Source organism: Olea europaea, chromosome 6, assembly GCF_002742605.1.
Source record: "Olea europaea var. sylvestris chromosome 6, O_europaea_v1, whole genome shotgun sequence".
NCBI lineage: Eukaryota > Viridiplantae > Streptophyta > Magnoliopsida > Lamiales > Oleaceae > Olea > Olea europaea.
This window is the reverse complement of record NC_036242.1, coordinates 20,187,851-20,208,284: the sequence shown is the minus strand read 5'-3', so window position 1 is coordinate 20,208,284 and position 20,434 is coordinate 20,187,851. Positions and strand designations below refer to the sequence as shown.

The following is a 20,434-nucleotide window of genomic DNA, read 5'->3' as shown; positions in this document are numbered from 1 at the left end:
TAATGTACTCTAGACTAGTCAGAACTCATATAATAACTAGGTGAAAGAATGAGAAGAAATAAAGGCACTTTCTGGTAAGAGGAATACCTGGGAATTAGGAATGAAAGACCTCAAATAGAACAGGAAGGGGTGCACTAAAATGTTTCTCTTTTTCCTTGAGAGAGAGTAGAAGCAAAAGTAAAGCGGTTAATTGAAATGGGAAAAAACTATTTAAAGTAATGGAAAACCAAAAGATTCCCTACAAGCGAAAATGAAGGGCCCTGATTAGCAAGCCAAAACTAAACTATTTAAAGTAATGGCAAACCAAAAGATACCCTACAAGCGAAAATGAAGGGCCCTGATTACCAAGCCAAAACTACGTAGTTATGGCAAAACTTTCAAATGAAGGAAACGAAGATGTAAGACAGCTTATAAAGGACAGATCGCAACACTTGGCATTCCTATTAAAGCTTTAGCTTTTCAAAGGCAGTCGAGTCCAAAGGTCAGTCCATCCATTAGGGAAGTACTAACCTGGGGAGAAAATGTTGACTACCGATCTCCGATCTCATTTAAAACGTGCTTCACACCTACCTTATCAACTAGCTATTCCGAGTTTTTGAGCTCGGCTCGGTCTCCCAACAGCCGTAAAATCGATATACATCATGATTATAGATTTCTGACGCCTTGTCAAATCACCCAATCAGTCAAGCACACTTGAAAAAAGTTTAGCACTGCACATACCAACCAATTAACCACCCATAAATCCTTATCCAGAAACATGTCATGATTTCCTGACAAGAAGAGATATTATTGTGATTTGATTGGAACCGGCCTCGTAAACCATTCAAGGAAGAGATCAGCGGCACATAAACCTAGCTCGACAATGTGGTGAATATGATTGACAAGGCATAATTCCAAAACCCAAAACCCCTGATAAAATGGGAAACAACTCCTGTTGGCTAGACAATAAGAAAAATGTAATTGTAATCGGTATCATCAATAGAAAATATACATTTCACTCAAAAAGTTTGCCAAATATTATACGTAGCAATTTTTGACTTCAACAATACTTATCAAAGATTACAGAGAAAATCCTAACCACCCCTCACGCGAAGAAAAAACCCTTTAGCCCACATGAAGAAGAAGCTGCATTACCCATGCAAAGAGGAAACCTACCCAAAATAGTCCAAGCTGATCACAGAACTGTCATTTACAGAAAGAAAATACCACGCAAAGAAGAAATCGCTTCACCCATAAAAAGAAGAAGGCAATTCACTGATCAATTGACGACCCCATCCACATGACACCATTGACTAGAGACTCGAACCATGGGTGATGAAAGTGAATTGACGGGGATGAAGGGGAAATCAAATTTTGTTGAAGGAATTTTAAAGAAGAATTTTTAATTATTTTTTTTTCACAAGTTTATAAACCTAAGGTTAATCTATATTTTCTTTATTTGATACTTATTTATTGTTGTTATTCGATTTTCATTTTGAAATTCTTCATCTGACATTTGTGTATTGTACCTTGTGTTTTGTGCCTTTTCCCCTAAAATCAGAGATGTTTAATGTGTTAATGTTTGGTATAATTCATAAAATGGTGTGGGGATTTCTGTTTATGAAGATATGGATTTTTGTTTAAGAAGTTCCTAATTTCTTATGTTAAGGATATTGAACTAAAAGTTAAGAGATGTTACATTATGGGAACCATTTCTATTTTAAACTTAATTGTACTTGCATTAGTAGAAATTTAGGGTGTTTTTGGTTTGCATTTCCATTTTTTGTTTTCAATTTTGAATTCATTTTTAGTTTTCTATTTTGAGGTACTATTTTCGGATTATAGAAAATGTATCTGACTTGTCATTTTAAAAAACGGTTTCTCAAAATAGAAAACAAAAAAAATGCATTTGGTTTAAAATTTTTAAAAATTGTTTTATGACATTATTTAATTAATTTATTATTTAATAAAATATAATAATTTTATGCTAATATATTACTGGATAATTTATATTTTAAACTTAGTGAATTATTATTTTTTCTTGCTATAAAAATAAAATAATAAATTTATAGACCAAAAGTAGGAATCGTTGTAAAGAAAATATCTAGTCTGTCCTTTATCATTTTGGATGTATTTTGCTGTCACTTGAACAGTAAAAAAAATAAAATAATTCTTCCAAATTTTGATCAACGAAAAAGAAAACGATAATGGAAATTTAAAAATATTTTGTGGGTTTTAAAATTAGTATGCTTCATTCAATTGTATCAGATTACAACATTTTATTTTAAAAGTACTGTTGAGCATCCCCTGGGTAAAAAATAAAAAAATAATAATTTGACATTTTCGAAAACTAAAAATAGAAAATGGCTTGAAAACAAGAAACCAAACGCAACCTTAAATTCTAGATTCCATTTAGATATTACTGATGTTATGTCTTTATATTAATTATGGAAGAGTAGATGGATGACTTAGATGCAGATTTACTTAATTGTACCCGCCCCGCCTCAAACAGGCCATGCCCCATTTGTCGCGCCCATTTAATTTAATTTTATTTTTAATTTTCAAATTATGTTATTATTAGTGAATAAAATATAAATTCAAAATTTTAAAATTCAAAGTAAACACTTAAAATAAACAATGTTAATAATTATACAATTTCAAATAAAATTACGTTTTGACTAAATTTTATTTCTTTTGTAATTAATTAAAATTTTACATTTGTATTTTACTATCTAATAATAATATAACTTGAAATTAAAAAAAAAATTCACGTGGTGGGGTCAGGGTCGGGGGCGCGAAGGGGCTCCTCATTCTGCCCCGCCCCACCCGGCCAACCCATCGGGGCAGGGCGAAACGGATTTTTTTGCTATCACTAGTTTAGTAAAATCATCATTTTATTATTATTATTATTATTTTATTTTTTTAAATTTCACTTCTGTGTTATTAGAGACTGGAGATTGGAGAAGTGTGAATTTTTGAAAATGCAACTGGGACAATGGCCAAGACTTATAACTTTTAGGTCAATATCCATTTTTTTTTCAAGAAATAGACAAAAATGCCATTAAAATTTACCTAAATTAGAAAACATTCAAAAGACTCGATTTTTAAAAAGCGTATTTTATCGTTTGAAGGTCATATATAAATTTAGAGATTCAAAATTTTAAAATACTCCAATAAGTTCTTTATATTTAACATTTAATTTTATTATTCTATAAATTTATTATTTTTATTTTTATCTTTTATTTTAACAATTTTTCTATAGATTATTATATTATTTTATTACATTAAAACTTTAAATACTTGGAATGCATTTAATTATATTAAAATGTTAATTTAAAATATCTCTTAGAACATGATTTTAATGGTAAATTCTTTAAAATGGGTATTGTTGTTTGTACAGTCCATGTTGGACTGTACAATTACAACCCTCTAATTGTGGATCTCACTCCTTGTACGTGAGTTTGCTATGAATCATGATGTGAATAATATAGTACCCATAAATTGATTCCTAAAATAAAGAGTATCTTATGTTTAAAATATCTTTTAAAAATGATTTCAAGCTAAATCCAGAATCAATAACATGTCCTCCCCCACAATCAACATCCCAACCTACACCCACCGACTAGCAATTACCATCAAAAATTTTTAATTTGAGATACTCTGATTTCCGGTGGGAGGTCAATCACATGGAGGAATTCAGATTCGAGTTCCTGCAGTTTCTTATGCAGAATCAAGATCTTTTAGACATTTTTGTAGAAGTTCCCTGTTCGTTTTCTTTAAATTCAAGACCTATTTTGCCGACATCTTCTTGCCGTCTCTGTTTCTTCGTTTCCATTTTTGGCTGCTGGTGTCGAAGCCTCAACCAACGGCTGGTGGTGGGTGTGAGGGTAGGGATGGAGGTAGGTGTTTGGTACTTGAAAATTGTCATTTTTTCGAAGGGGGTAATTGATACAAAACGTCTCTACCTTTTAGTGTTATTGTGTAAAACGTCTGTAATTTTTATTTTTTGACATTTTCACCTCTACATTCCACATTTTGTTGAGCAAAAGTCATTTTCACCCATTTTTGACTATTTTACCCTTCTTCTTTTTTTTTTCTTTTTTTTTTTTTAATTTTTAACCCGAAACAAACAACTTTAATTTTAAATCGAACCAATCTAAATCACCTTTTTTTTTTATTTGGTTCAGTTTAAAAACACGATTTAACAAAAAATAAAAAATAAATCATATATTGAATAAGTTACATCATAAATATTATTTTAAAATTTCACTTAAAACATAAATAATATTATTAAAAATATGGTACTATTATCGCGCAAAATGTTTCTACCTTTTCTTTTTGTCTTTTTTTGATAATTTTACATTTAATTACACATTTGGTGCTTGTTTGTGTCCATTATTTGTGAGTAATGTATTATGGAATAGTAATTGATGTTAAAATGTGTGGTTAAAAAAGAAGGAAACGTTTTTTATTTACGTGTAATATTATTTTAATGTAGAATATATGGTTGAAAATGAATACCATAAAAAAAATAATGTGGTAGAATGTAAAAAAATGATAGACAAACAAAGCCTTGATTACCAAAAATGTCCTTCCATCCAGTTACAACGAATATCTTCATTAGCTGAACACAAAAAAAGTCAATTTTCTTTTCAAAATTGAAGGGTGATATGGTCTTACAAAATGTTTCCCATTTTTCCTCCCTTATGCAGGTATGATTACCTTGCAGTTTTTCTTTTTAAAAAAAATATATATATATATTCCCACTTTTCTTAGTGCATTCCTCTCCTCTCCTTGCCGCATAGTGGAATCACACAATGAAGAGTATTAAACCGAGCGATGGTAAATTTTTATTTATTTATTTATTACTAATTAGAGATGTTTATCAAAAGTTTAATTTTAGAAACCCCCCCCCCCCCAAAAAAAAGGAAAAGAAAAGAAAAGAAAAGAAAAGAAAAGAAGAGATGAACAGCTCTAGTTCATCTTCACTAGTGAAATTTGATGAGTAATTTAAAACATCAAATGTGTTATTGTTCTTCTCACTTCCCACCTAGTTACACCCTTGATTGTAAGCTAAAATGGGGATGAACATCTTCAATTCATAGATCACATATTCAATCTCTTCATCTACCATTCCAAATTTTATGAGCAATCCACCATTACAATAACCATCGTTCTTCTCATTTTTTATTTATTTAATGGAATAAATTATCAACTATTTTCATATTAAAGTTATTGTTAGTTATGAAAGAACCATTTTTTAAAGTGGGAAGAAAGGAAAAAAACTTGTAAGACTATGTCACCCTTTCTTTTTGAAAAGAAAATAGATTTTTTGTGTTTAGTTAACAAAGATATTAACTGTAAATGGATGGAAGGATGTTTTTGGCAATCAAATATGAAAATGCTAAAAAAAATGTAAGGCGGGGACATTTTGTATAATAATATTGAAATATTGGATGTTATGTGCAAATTACCCTTAAAAAATATTACAAATCAAAGTTCTATAATTCTAATCATTATAATATAACAATATGATAGAAAACATTTTAATCATATTTGTACTTAACGAACTCCTAAACGAATCAATAGTTCTACCACTGGTACGGAATGTAGACTTAGAAATAATTATGAATATTTGAATATCTAATACATCTTTAGCGATTTGAGAGATAATCTAAGGGCATGTTTAGTAGAATTTATTTGGGAATATTGAGTTAATATTGAATAGTATCTTTTGGAAAATGTGTGATTAAAAAGTAATAAAACTTTATTGGTTTGTGTGGATAATATTTTATTGTATGAATGTATGGTTAAGAATGATACTAAAGCAAACAATTTAAATTTTAAGAGGATGGCAAACGGGTGCTAATATTTATTTGCATTGAATTTTCATAAAAAGTAAGATATCGAAAGACATATTGGTCAAAGCTTCAAAACGACCATTCAAGTAATCCACTAAATCATTTAAACAATTAATAAGAAAATCTAGAAATTATGTTAAAATGTAAATAATTAATTGAGTGACTTGACAAGGACGTTGAAATGTAAATAAACATAAATGACGTTGGCTAAAATTTAAAGGAGCCCATAACAAATTTGAACGAAACGACACAACTCTCAATAAAATATGGCAAATTATTATCAAAAATTAAGAAATTTTGGATAAATTGACCTAGAAATTTAGCTGAAATTCGAGAAAATTATTAGAAAAAGAAAAAAATGCTTTAGTTTGAATTAAAATCTAAATTTAATTATCTACTTAATGTAATAGATGATCGATGAATATGGTTCAAACAATCGCTCAACACTTCATATAATTTAAGGATTTTACGTTCACAGTTGTGATGATCGATTGAATATGATTTAATTAATTAATTGGGATAGATAACTGTCTATTTTTGTATTGATTTTAATTGTTTTATATCTAAAATTAATGTATATTTTTAATTGAAATGTATTTAATTTTATGGCCTATTCTGTAGTGATTTTGAGAATTGATTTTTTGACTGTTAGGAGAAAAGTGAGGACCACCTGCGAGAGAACAAGTCAAGAATTACGGTTGGAATAGTGAAATAACAGTAAAAAAATTAATTTTTTTTGATGAAAAATCACTCTCAAACGGGGCCTTAACAGGATTGGTCTCCTAAGCAACGATACTTATGGTAAACACGAGATGAGATGGCATACCAAAATACGTGAAAAAAATAATGTTGGATCCCAAAAACTGATTACAGTTGTTGGTAATTAGTTTATCAGATCATCGGTGGTTAGCATAAATTAAGCACCAGTGTTTAGGAGATCTATTCTCTAATTTTAATTGGGTTGGATAAAATTTAAATTTATTATTATTATTATTATTATTAAACGGTTTGACAGTTGAAAATATTTTGCAAAGATTGAAACTTACACCAAATCACTTCAAAGCGGCTTGATTCTATTCAAAATTAAAATGTTAACGAATTCATGTGGATTCAATTTACGATTTCAAAAAAAATGATTTCGATTTGACAATTTCGTTGTTCAACCATGCTTGTAACATGACCAAACACCTAATATTAGACGTAAAAGCTTCATGAAATTGCATACACAAGCCCTACGTATGGTGGCGGATCTAACAATTGGCAAGCTCCCGCGGCCTTGTATGTTGGATTTGCTGGTTGCCTTTTTTTTTTTTTTTTTTGGTTGACAGTTAATGGTTTAGGTTATATTACTAATAATTCACTTTCATTTCCAATAATTCTTTAAGCTAGGTTGGCTAAAGCTTGCATACACATCTTTGAAGTCCCGGGCTCAAATTTTTTTTCAGCCGATTCAATGTACAATATTTTTAGTTATAATATTTTTACCAAAATTAAAGCAATAATGATATGGTGCCAATGAGAATTAAACCTGGGAGCTTTCATTCAACTTGTTGAGGACATGACGAGTAAGGCAACTACTAATTTGTGGCACTTAATTTAACCAAAAAAATATATGTTAGATTTTAACAGTTTTAATGCAATTGATAAGATTGAAAATCGTGCTCTTCCTTTAAATTATACAAAATTTAGCAACAATGTCATTTGATAAGTACAGCTTATTTTTTATAACAGAATTATATATGTTCAATTTCAACAAAATAAATTATTGTATTTAACTTTTAGACCTTATTTGATTCCCATTTATTTCTGAATATATTTTTCTCTCTCTTATTTTTAATCATTCATTTTTCAATAAAATAATATTACGCGCAATTCAAAACTTATCCTTATTTTTAACCCTACATTCTCCATTAAATCACTATTTCAAAAAGTTTTTTTTTTATTTTTGCAAAAAAAAAAATGGACGTCAAACGAGTTCTTAATATTTTATTGCGGCCGACGGTCGATGGCCGCTCGTGCTCACTCAATATCCTAGATTCACCACAACTTATTTAGCAAAGAATTTTTAAGCTTAGTAAGAGGCTGTTTGAACTAACCTACACTACAAAAAAACTCGGCATCAAAGACGGAAATTTCTACCACTAAAGCTTTGATTTCCATTGCTAAAAATTTCTGTCGGTAAATCTGACAATGAATTGCCCACCGGTAATTCACCTATGAGTAAATAAATCCGTCGCTAAATTACAAGAATAATTAGTCCAACTATTGAAGACACTTCCGTTTCTTGAAGTCACTTGGACATACCATTTATGTAAACACTTTCGATTCATGAAGTCATCCATCATTTTCTTCACAAAGTTACACCACCGCCTTATTGTGGCTCCATACTGGAATTGAAACTGACATAACATCATAAGCTGTTATGCAAATACATGCAACTTAACACATACACTAGTATTATTGCTATTTCAAGAAGAGGATGATGAAGTGAAATGTGTCAATAATCACTTTACAACTAGTGAGTTACGTAGCATTGCTCTTTCCACAAAATGATATCTTGCCAAACTTGACCAATCACAGGTTTAACGAGAAATTAAGAATTCACAAGCCCTGTGATATCGTTTAGGTTTGGTTGGATCTGCTCTAAGGAAGACTTCTCCATTTCGACACGTACAATCTTGAAGTAAAGAATGTAGTGGGGCTTTCCTTTGTCTTGAGATCATTGATGACATCCCTCTATAGTAGTCTATTTCGATAACCTTATGGCATGAATAACCACACGAAAATGTCGAATCAATAGAATGAGCATAGGAAGTAAATATAGATTCTCGTGAATCTCGAGACTTCAACACACAGGGTAGGACTCTCTAGGCTAGGGCTTTGGCATGCACTTGGGTACAACTTCAACAACTATTTGCCAAAATATAAAATCATAAACACGTGACACGATAAAACATGGAATAAAAGTTTCAAGAACATAGACATGATAGCCTTTATTCTTGTAGTCTCATTGCAAGAAAAAAAAGAAGAAAACATTATTGAGTGTGCTGTAGCAACTCAAAAACTATCAATAAAAATTCAAGTTTTTCTTCAATACTTCGTTTCCGAACTAACACCTTCCACAGAATGAAGCAGATGCATTTTCTCTCAACTCTATCTTCAATATCTTGGTTGAAGGCTACTAATAAAATGTCAAATAGCAGGCTAAACCAATGATATAGTGCACACTTGTCCATTATAGATTAAATTCTAGCTTTTCTCTCCACCTCTTCTAGCAGCGCACACTAAGACGGGAGATTTGCAGGTGAAAAGGGGCCAACTTGAATATAGAGAGGGAGATGAGGAGAATCTAATTCCCAGTTGTAAGCTCAAATGAGAAACTCCCAGCATCTCCTCATTTTTTATAACTTGAAGAGATAATTCAATATTGTATAACAAGAAATGTAATGGATGGCATTCAAAGTGAAGATACCGACGCCTTCTGTTAAATGTGGCATTAATTTGTAATCTTAGGAAATAAGGTTACATGCACTTGAAGAAAAATGTATCAGGAAAATACATGATGCAAATTCATGAATTATTAGGTGTCCATTTATATTCCCATGTCTCTAGAGTTATCCATAAGATTGAAAACTTCAGGGGGAAAATTAAAATTTTTAATTGATTTCTCTATAGGAAAAAAATATTCAATAATAAATTTTTTTATATAGTTTCCATCGGAATACTTGTTTGAAAAATCTTTGGTAAATTATTTACTTCACTATTTTTTTTTCTTATTTTTTTACCAACGGATTAGCAATGGAATTGTACCAACTAAATACTTCCGTTGGTAATAATTTTATCCATAAATTAATATGAAATTTTTAAAAATAATGACTTCATAAATTGTTGCTGCTAAGTTGTTGATAATCCGTTGGTAGTAGCAACGGAAGATGATCGTCGCTAAAATTCCGTCTCAGTTGCCTCCTTTTCTAGTAGTGATAATAAAGTTTAACATAAACTAAAGTATGACAAAATAAGGAATTTAGATTTTTATTTATATTTTTTTTATAAGGTAAATGTTTTATATTGAACTTGGGAAAGTAAGGTACAAAATCACAAGGGCATACCCCAGAAAACTATGCTAGGAAAATAAGTCATCCAAGCACCAATAAGAATCTAGATTAGTGCTTAACCCTAGCCATGTCAATAAAAATATTTGCAAAAAACCCCATGAGCATTGAAGCCATTTATTTTCATTAGATGGAACCAAACCCTTACATAAATTTACTCGTGTACAAATAAAAAAAAAATAATGTCTCAAATAACCAACAGACTCCTGTTTAGGAGTCTCGCCATGGGTCCTAGCATTAAGCTCATGCCAAATAACATAAATTGAAGCCGCAAACATCAAACGGATAACAATAGAGTGCATAGACCTCCCACGAAACTGCTCCATTTAAGAAAGAGTATCTAGCCAACTCCGCTGAACCCAAGGCAGGTTACATTTTGCATGCAAAGAATGCCAAACACGCTCAGAATATGGGCAAGTAAAGAAAAGATGGTTCAAATTCTCCTCTGAATAGCCACACAGCACACAACGCATAGACTGTACCAAACTAAAGTAAAGAAGCTTGGTTTGTGTATAGAGGCCACCTTGAATTGCTAGCCAAAGGATAAATGCATGACGAGGAATACATTTAGGGAACCAAATAATGTGATACCAGGTCACCCTAGGGCAATGAACTCAAAGAGACTCCCAAGCACTCCAAACAGAGAAGACTCCATGCACATCATCCACCCATCGCAAGACATCCTCTCTCGTACTATCTAGTTGAAAAGTATCAAGCGTATCTTGCATGAAATCAGATAACACTAAGGAATGAGCTGATGGCCAACTCCAAGTATCACCCTCAATAATATCAGCCACCTTAGCTTGTCTGTTCAATCTAGATTCATGAATGATTCTCTCATAAAGAATCTTCTCTAAAGGGTCAAGAGGATACCAATTATCAAACCAAAGCAAAGCACGTTTACCATTACCAATACTGAATTTCATTTTATCCCTCCCCATATCCCGAAGTCCAAGAATCTTCCTCCAACTCCAAGAGCAATCTCCAGGACACTTCAATTCCCAAATGCTCATGCTACAAGTAGCATTGTGCCCACGAAACCCACAAGAGGAGGCTGAATTCATACAAAGGGATCAAAGGTGCTTTAACATGGCAGCCTTATTCTGAATCTCCGTGCTTCTTAGACCCAAACCATCCTCATCCTTAGGCATACAAATTTTTACCCAAGCCATTTTCGTCCAACCAGCGCTAAGGTCACAACCCTTCCACAAGAAGGCTCGTAGAGTAGCTTCCACTTTTTTTATCACAGCTTTTGGTAAAATAAATATAGAAGACCAATGTACCTAAATAGAAAATAGTATAGACTTAATAAGCTTTAACCTACTCGCGTACAAGAGCGCTCGGCAAGTCCAACTCTTCGCTCTAATTATAATTCGATCCACCAACACCTTACAATCCAAAGCCCGCAAATTTGGTAGAGATGAGTGGGACAACAAGATAACATACCAGTAACACGCGCTCTTTATACCCTAAAATATTAAGCAACTGATCCTTAAGATATGAAGAAACACCACTAGCAAATAGAGTACTCTTCTCTGGATTCAAAATAAGACCAGAAAGAGCTTTGAATCGATTAAGGCAATCCTTAATAAGAGATACAGAACCAACCTTAGCTTACAAAAAACCATAAGATCATCAGCAAAACACAAGTGAGTGATTTTTCCTTCTCACACCTCCAATGGTATTGGAAATCTTACTCAGCAACCATCAAACCCATTAAACCTGAAATGGCCTCTATTGCTAAGACAAACAAATAGGGCGACAAAGGATCTCCTTGTCTCAAACCTTTCTCACCAGTAAAGAAACCATGCAACTCACCGTTAACTAAAATCGAAAATCAAGTGGAAGTGATACAATTTGTAATCCACACAACAATCCTCTCCAGAAAACCAAGCACTCTTAGAACTGTAATGAGAAAATCCTAGCTAACAGAATCATAAGTGTTCATGAGATCAACTTTAAGAGCATATCTAGGTAGTCCTCCACGGTGGTGATAATTCCTCAGCAACTCTTAGGAAAGAAGGATATTATCACTAATATGTCTACCTTTAACAAAAACAGTTTGTTGAGGTCTGACAATGTCTGGAAGCACCATCTTGATATTATTGGCAATAAGCTTAATAACACATTTATAAATAGTATTGTAACAAGAGATAGGCCTAAAGTCCTTTACCTGAGAAGGATTCGGAATCTTGGGGATCAATGCAATGGTGGTAGCATTAACTTGCTTCAATTGATTGCTCGAGTCAAAGAAGGACTTGACTGCACGTAGAAAATCATTCCCCATAATGTTCCAAGTCCTCTTGAAGAAACCTGCATTAAAACCATTAGGTTCCGGGAGACTTGTTGTCTTTCAAAGAGAACAAAACCTCATTAATCTCATCAAACGACATATCTCTATCAAGGGATTCTTTCTGTACTGCTGAGATACTTTTGGGAAGAGCTTTTGGAAGCAAGTCTATATCTAGCCTCTTACCACTAGGCTGTTGTCTAAAGAGATTTTGATAGAATTCAATAATGACTTGACTAGCCTCAGGCGGTTCATCAACTCCAGTACCATCTTCTCTACAAATGGAAACCACCTTATTCTTGCCATAGTGACTTTTCATAGCCTTGAAGAAGAAAGCAGTATTTCGGTCCCTAAATTCAACCACTTAACACGAGCTTTTTGTCTCAAAAAACCATCCTCAGCCCTACTTAACTCGAAAAATTCCTTTTGTAGTCGAGCCTCCTCATTATGTAAAGATGAGTCCAAAGGCAAATGCTGAATCAAACACTGAACATGCTCTAAATCAGTTTGAGCTCGAGTAACTCTACTAGTAGATTTGAAAAATGCTCCTTATTAAAATCTTTCAGGGCAAGCTTCAACTTTTTCAATTTCAAACACAGACAATACATAGGAGTTCCGAAGACCGCTTAACCCCAGATCTAAGTCACCAAAGGAAAAAAATATGGGCGATCTACCTAACAATCAAAGAAATGGAATGGAATCTTCCTACGTGAAAGCTCTGCAAGTTTCACAACCTTAGGAGAATGATCCGATACACCAGCAGTAAGGAAAGTAGCTTCCGATCTCTGAAATTCTTCCTCCCACTTCAAATTCACCAATACCCGAGCTAGTTTCTTGAGAATAGGATCAGATACATGCTTATTAGACCATGTATATAAGCAACTATCAAACTTTAAATCATCCGAGCCATGCAATTCCCAAGATCGTCTTGCCATACAGGCAAAGAAGAAGAACCACCTGCCACATCTAAAGGGGAGAGAATAGAATTGAAGTCCCTCATGACCAACCAAGGAAAACATGTAAATCCTCCATGTCTAGCTACTAAATCAGTCCATAGATCACCACACTTAACTGGGATGTTATCCTCATATACTACTGCCACTACACAACTCCATTTACTATTGCATGCATTAACACGTACATGGATAGCTTGAGCTGAGCTACCACCAGCAAAACATCAACATCATTTGGATTCCAACATATTCAAATTCTACCAAGCGGAGAACAATTATAATTAGTAAGGACATTCCAAGACTTGAAGATGGCGTTTGCCACCTTATTTTGATTTTTCTCCTTAACTTTAGTTTCTACCAATACACACAAAGAAAGCTTCTTGGAAGAGATGAGGCTCTTTATTTCAGATTTTTTAAGAGGATCATTTAACCTTTTAACATTCCAGCATCCAAAAAACATAATTAAAGTCAAGGAGAGAATCATACCCTCAATATTCCTAACGCCATCTACCTCCCATAGGGGAGTGATGCTTCTTGTCCCTTTTGTGCTTGCCTCCTGACCCATTCTTTTTCTTCTGAAGTGAATCAATAGCTTTTGTTGCCAACGAGTTAAAATGAGGGACAGAAGTATCACTGTCATCTTCATTCAGAATGGCAAGTGTGGAGACACTACCCCTTCTTCCCCTAGTTCATTATTCTTATTAGGCTTCAATACTACTCTCTGCTTATTAAGGTCACTAGGTGCAAATGACTTATCAATCTCTCCATGAGTCGCCCTGAAAACCACCAGCTGCTTATCAAGATCACTCTGCGAAGGTTGTCGATCAGCCTCTCGCTGGATCACCTTAGAATTATCCAACAAAGTATGGATGCCATCTTCTTGGATAGGAATAGCAACGCCATCATCGACACTCTCGGAGGACTTCCTCTTATGTGAGACATGAGTCCATCCGTCATCTATAGGTGGTTTCTCATTAGCAATACCACTCTGGTCAGCCTTATCCTTAGCAACCCAAAATTTGGCAAGAGTGGCCAAATACCTCACATTCCATGCATTTCATGGGGATCCATTCAAACTCAGCACGAATAGTAATGCACTCTCCATTCGCACATCAAAAATCAAAATCCTCCATTAACTCCTCCACAGCATTAATCCCTACACAAACACGAGCAAAGCTAAGATATTTGGGTGTAAGAGTGATCGCATCCGCACATAAAAGATGTCCCACAGCACTTGCTACATGACTCAACCCCTCTGCTGTCCAGTACTCAAAAGAGATATTATAAAGCTTTACCCAAACAAATGCAATGTAGGTTCTCCTTGGTCAAAATCATATTAGGTTGCCAATGCTTCAGGATAAGTGACATATTAGCCATATGCCATGGCACTCGTTCAAGGACTAAGAGAGCTTGACGAATAGAATTGAACTTAAAGAAATAGAGACTAGCATCTGAGGATAGAACCTTCTCAAGGCCATATCTATCCCATAACTTATGATCAATGGAGTTCACAACCGGAAAAGATAACTTCGTCCCAACAAAGTATCCAAACAATGTTGTTCTCCATAATTCACAACCTGAAGCTGCCACTTCAATAGGAGGAACCACCTTCATTAAACCATGATCACAGAGTGGTTTGATGTAATCTAAATCCAGAGAAATTCCTAGGTCTAATTCTTTTACTTGAGACCTTTTCAATACCCTAGCATAGGATCTTGGCATCAATTGTCCTAATTGTGATTTCAATTCACCATTAGTTGGATCAGAAGAATTACCCTATTGCAGTAAATTAGGGAATCCAATTGAATTTGCTTTCAACTGCTCACTTGACTAGTGCAAAACCCATTTCAGAGCCTCAAGATCTTTGCCAACTTTAGTTGCTAAATCACAATAGGACCAGACGGCTAGGTGGGGAGAAGTATTAGGTGGTAGATTTTAAGTGTGGGTGTGGTCGGAATGCGGGTTGCCGCCTCGTGGGGGTTAGCTAGTTGGGGTGAAATGGAGGCTTTTGTGACTGGTTTGGATAGTGTGAAGCCAAGTGTGGTAGATGGTTGTGTGGAGGGGTGTAGATCAACGCCCATGGTGGTGACGTCTGGTGGCTTGGGTTGGGGGAGGGAAGGTTCTTTGGTGGCTGGCAGCTCCATTCAAAGAGGAAGAGAAGCGGGGTGATTTTTCGCCTTGAGAAAGGGTTAATTTTATGAATGGTAATTGAACTTTGCCCTATATTACTACTTAGTTACTGAACTTAAAAACGTAACTCAATAGTCACTGAGCTTCGCCAAGTGTTACTACTTCATAAACGAACTTTAAAATGTATCTCGATGATCACCGAACTTTGCTCCATGTTACCCATCCGTCACTCAAATAAAAAAATCTGTTAAGTCCAACAAACGACGTCAACTTGAGTGACGGATGGGTAACACGGTGCAAAGTTCGGTGGCCATTGAGATACATTTTAAAGTTCGATTATGAAATAGTAACACTTGGCGAAATTTAGTGATCATTGAGTTACGTTCTTAAGTTCAATGACTAAGTAGTAACATAGGGCAAAGTTTAGTGACCATTAAGATATATTTTTAAATTGAATTATTAAGCCATTGTTTGAGTCTCATTCTTTCAAAAAAAAATACATTCTTAAATAGTGATTGACATCATTCAACCACATATTTTTCAATAAAATAATATTACACGCAAATTCAAAATTTTTCCTTACACATTTTCCATCAATATACTATTCAAAAATTCATTTTATCCCTCAAAATGGGGATCAAACATGGGCTAAGCTTCTCAAATCGATCTCTAAGAAAGAAGAAATCAAAGAAAATGAAGGGAAAAAAGAGGAAACAGAAAATCAGAGACATATAAATTAAATAAAAATAAAATTGTTGCTAATATTCATCCATCAAGGTGAAAAAGTACGTTTGATTTTTAGATCAACTGGTATCAGTTTATCGTATCTCAAACACCGTATAAATAGATTGAAAGAGAAGTAGTTGGAACACTAAAAGAAATTGACAAAGAAAAATTAAATAAAAGTACAAAAATATTCGAATAGTGCCAATGTAACTGAGGTCGATTTGATTTTTCAACTATGCTACTACTTAGTTACTGAACTTAAAAATGTAACTCAATGGTTACTGAACTGTGCCAAGTGTTACTACTTCATAACCGAACTTTAAAATGTATATCAGTGGTCACCGAACTTTGCACCATGTTACACATCTGTCATTCAAGTTGACGCCGTTTGTTGAACTGAACGAGATTTTTCCATTTGAGTGATGGATGGGTAACGCGGTGCAAAGTTCGATAACCATTGAGATATATTTTAAAGTTTGGTTATGAAGTGGTAATACTTGGCGAAGTTCAATAACCATTGAGTTACGTTTTTAAGTTTAGTGACTAAGTAGTAACATAGGGCAAAGTTCAGTGACCATTCATATAATTAACCCCCTTGAGAAAATATAAAATTGGAATTTAGAAATTTAATAAACTTATTACTCTGGCATAATTTGTCATGCCAAAAATTGGTTCACCTACTCATATTTAATGGTCATTTACTTTACATTTGTCTATATTAAACTTTCTGTTAAAATTCCATCGAAAGATGTTTCAAGGGAAAAAATAATTTAATAGGAAGACGTTTAGTGCTAATGTAATTGACTTAGTTGTCAAAGTTGAATTTCCATCCCCACTTCTTTTTGTGGTGTACCGTAGAATTTGCTAAATCTTAAATTCAATCACGTTGATAATAGATTTGCTAGAACAATTCTAACTAATTGAATTGAATTTTAAGCAAAAGCAAACGAAAAGAAGACTTGATCATCTTGAACATTTCTTCCAAGTAACAAAAGTTGACTCCAATGTCTCGAAATCTCAAACATTCACGTTTCCACTAATTTGGTCAAAAATCAGGTGCTACGTTCTTACGTACCCCACCACCGACAGTTCTTTCAGCCAACTTTTACCAAAATCATTAACAATTCCCACCATATAATAAATTTTTAAATTAAAATATAAAAATATGGTTACATCTTTGAAAAGTAAAAGAATATTCCTATTCCTATACACACATGACTAAAATGTGGGAAGACCAGACACTAAGAAATTGCAACGAAAGAGAGTTCATGACCCCACTTAAAATAAAAAATTAAGGTTAATTGACTGTAAAGTCATACAAGATTCAATAATAGATAAATGATAGCAATTCCCATTTCCAAACAACGTACTTTTATTCTTTTTCTCGTAACTTAGCACTTGTTTGGACGTCCGTATGGTTCCCACATATTCGACCTGCAAGAAAATTCATAATTGCAATCATCATGTTTAAGAAAATTTAATAAAAAAGAGGTAACTTGTATACATATATTCCATTGTGCGACTTCGAGGGTAGTCCAAATTCATTTCCATTACAACTCACAATTTATTAAAAAAATGCTAGATGGTCTTATTTGCTTTCTCACAATAAAAATAATTTCCTATATTTAAGGACTCAATATAAATTATAATTTTCCCGACATTGCAGAAATATATTTTCCAAATATGTATGCACCTTGTTAATTAATTAAAATTTTCAAGTAGATGTTGCAGAAAAGGAAAAAAATTCTATCAAACTTCTTTTAGAAAACTATTATATTAATTGTAGTCCGTAATACTTTTCCGACTTTGAAGCCAAATATTAACTATTGAGATTATTCCACAAAATCTAAATTCAGTATTCCTAATTGTTAAAATATTTATTATTTCTACAAAAATAACATTAAGAAGAGGAGTAAGGAAATAGAAGGGGCATTAATTGCGACAAACTGAACTCTCCCTAGTAGCTTATTACAATGACTACGTACCCAAATCATTTAATGGCGATTCAAACCACAAACAACCCAAATAAATAAATAAATAATAAATAAATAAAATAAAAATCCGTGTGATCTTCCATATCGAACCTAATTTGATTTTGTAAGTTTACAAGATTATTTCAAATTTCACAACGACCACTAACAACTTACATTTTTTGTTTTTTAATATTCTATATTTTTGAATTCCTAATTAATTCCAAAAACATGGAATCTTCAAGTTTCAATTGACTAAGGCAAGCAAAGGAAAGAAGAATACAGAAAACGCGCCAAAACTTACGTGTTGTCGTATTCATTGAAAATATAATTTTCCAGAAGTTGTGAAAATAAGCTGGAAATCAAACTAATATATCTACCTCTCTTTTCTCTTCTCTAGAAACCTCTGCAAAGACTTCCTCCTTGCTATGGGAAAGTCTGAAAAATAAAATAAAAATAAAAAAATAAAAACATTTTGAAGAAGTTAAAATCTTGTTACTACAGTAAAACTACAAACGTGCTACACGGATTAAATAAAAATTGTTACGCACCTCCATTGAGGGTTCCCAATATATTCTTTTGGTCAGATGAAGGGTCTGTTCCTTTAGAATCCGAGGATTCAGCAGGTTTTTGGGCTTCTTCCTCAGCATGTAGGAGAATGTCCTTGGCCTGTGCCATATATTAAAAGAAAAAGGGGTGCTTCAAAATTTTAAAAATTTCAATTTTATTTATCTTTATCAATGATATTGTTAAAATACAGACCTTATGTGGAGAAACATCAAAAACAGCGACCATCCCATTGTAGAAAATAGTCATTGGAGCAGTTTCAGCACTTCTCTTTGGCTCACAACTTTGCCTAAAAAATCCCAGAAAATATTCTTTAGCCATATGCAAGAGATAAATAAATAACAAAACGAATAAGCATTTTTTTTTCTTTCATTTATCCAAAGATTGTTACCTAAGGTTAGAACCATGAACTGGCAATGGAGGAAAGATGGTATGATCTTCCTTTGGCGTACAAGGAACTGTAACCGATTTATTAAGACCAGAGGAGCCATTTGCAATCACAGTTTTCAGAACTTCTGGATTGATCTTAGATATAACACCTTGAATGTCTAAATCCCACAAAAAAAAAAAAAAAAAAAAAAAACATCACAACCTTAAAATTAACATGCTACATTTGAAAATTCAAACACAGAAACACAAAAAAAGTATACGAACCACGAAAGCTTCTTCTGCGTGCAAAAGTGGGAAGCTTCGGAGGAGGAGATAACTCCTTTTCCATGCCGAAAAAGTCAAGTTCAATTGCTGATCTCGACATGGCTTATATTTCTTTCCTTTGTTTTATAGAAGAGAAGGGAACAGAAAGGACTTGTTTTTAATACAGTAGGTGGGATGTAGGCTGGGGAATATTGAGTTTGGTGCTATAAATAAATAAATGGAAAGGCATGAGGGAAATGTGAAGGCCAGAATAATAAGTGGGGCGGGTGGTTCTTGATCCGATTTTGCAATCTTTTCTTTACACGTAATTCACAAGATGTGAGACAAAAGAAGAAGAAACCTAATTTACAGTTTTTATTGTTTTTTATTTCCACCGGCGTGGCAGGTAAACTGGAATAAATAAACGTGCACAAGACCATCTAGAATTTTCAAAAGACATCAATACGATTTTACATGGATGGCGCTGTGTGCAGCGGGCAGCTGTCGGCCACACTCACCCAATGGGATAATTCAAGTGTTAGTGTAACAAGAAAAGGTGTAGTACAAACCCTTTGTCACACTCATCTAATCATCGTCGAGGCATAAGCGCCCTCTTGCTATCCATGGAGGCGTCATCTTAGCCTTCCTTGAGAAGGGATCTCTCCAACACCCTGTAGCATTCTTGATCTATCTCTTCAACTTTACAAGTCAAATGTTAACGTATTTTAGCTAAGAGAATTTGTAACGAACATATTAATTTAACTGTCAGTGTCAGATATTGGGTAGGAGTCAAATTTATCTCTTCGGTAGAGATATTAGTAATTTAGTTGAGAACATTTATTTGTGTTGGAAGTTAAGTTGATTTCTATCTACAACAAGCAGTTTATTTAATACACTTGACATTTAATTAAATTTTTGCTTTTTTTTTTTGTTGTTCCAATCTTATATATAGCCGTATCGCATTTATCACAATAATTATAAATCTCATTTTATTCAAGAAAATGAAGCTTGCCCAATCATTTATTGCCTATCGTTTTTATTTTATTTTATTTTTATTTCATTTTACCTCATGTTTTTATTTTATTTTATTTTTATTTCATTTTACCTCATCTAGCACAAAAAACAATCATACATCTCACTTTAAGGAAATGGTCATTTTAAAATCATTTAATTGTTTTTTCTTTTTGTTTCAATTCATATAACCGTTACCTCA

The 20,434-nt window shown here is 33.3% G+C and overlaps 1 protein-coding gene across 3 annotated transcripts; it reads right to left on the bottom strand.

The window, feature by feature from the left end:
• Positions 1-17,173: 17,173 nt before the first annotated feature.
• LOC111396116 (protein TIFY 9-like) lies at positions 17,174-19,516 on the bottom strand. Of its 3 annotated transcripts, none has more exons than XM_023022417.1 (6): positions 19,243-19,510; positions 18,980-19,136; positions 18,784-18,877; positions 18,573-18,690; positions 18,402-18,459; positions 17,174-17,485 (listed from the first exon to the last, which is right to left on the bottom strand). In XM_023022417.1, the coding sequence occupies exons 1-6, from the start codon at positions 19,340-19,342 to the stop codon at positions 17,443-17,445; spliced, it is 570 nt and encodes a 189-aa protein (XP_022878185.1). In that variant the 5' UTR covers positions 19,343-19,510; the 3' UTR covers positions 17,174-17,442. The 3 variants fall into 3 exon arrangements, 2 of the variants coding, with proteins under 2 accessions (XP_022878185.1, XP_022878186.1); XR_002702950.1 differs by having other exon boundaries at positions 17,401-17,485; positions 18,326-18,459; positions 19,243-19,513; XM_023022418.1 differs by lacking the exon at positions 18,402-18,459 and having other exon boundaries at positions 17,185-17,485; positions 19,243-19,516.
• Positions 19,517-20,434: the final 918 nt, after the last annotated feature.

Coding starts and splice junctions, on each gene's coding strand:
- LOC111396116 (XM_023022417.1), bottom strand. CDS start 19,342: ATGTCGAGATCAGCAATTGAACTTGACTTTTTCGGCATGGAAAAGGAG. Junction 18,878..18,979: donor GTTCATGGTTCTAACCTTAG/GTAACAATCTTT, acceptor GGGATTTTTTAG/GCAAAGTTGTGAGCCAAAGA. Junction 18,460..18,572: donor ATTGGGAACCCTCAATGGAG/GTGCGTAACAAT, acceptor TTTATTTTTCAG/ACTTTCCCATAGCAAGGAGG.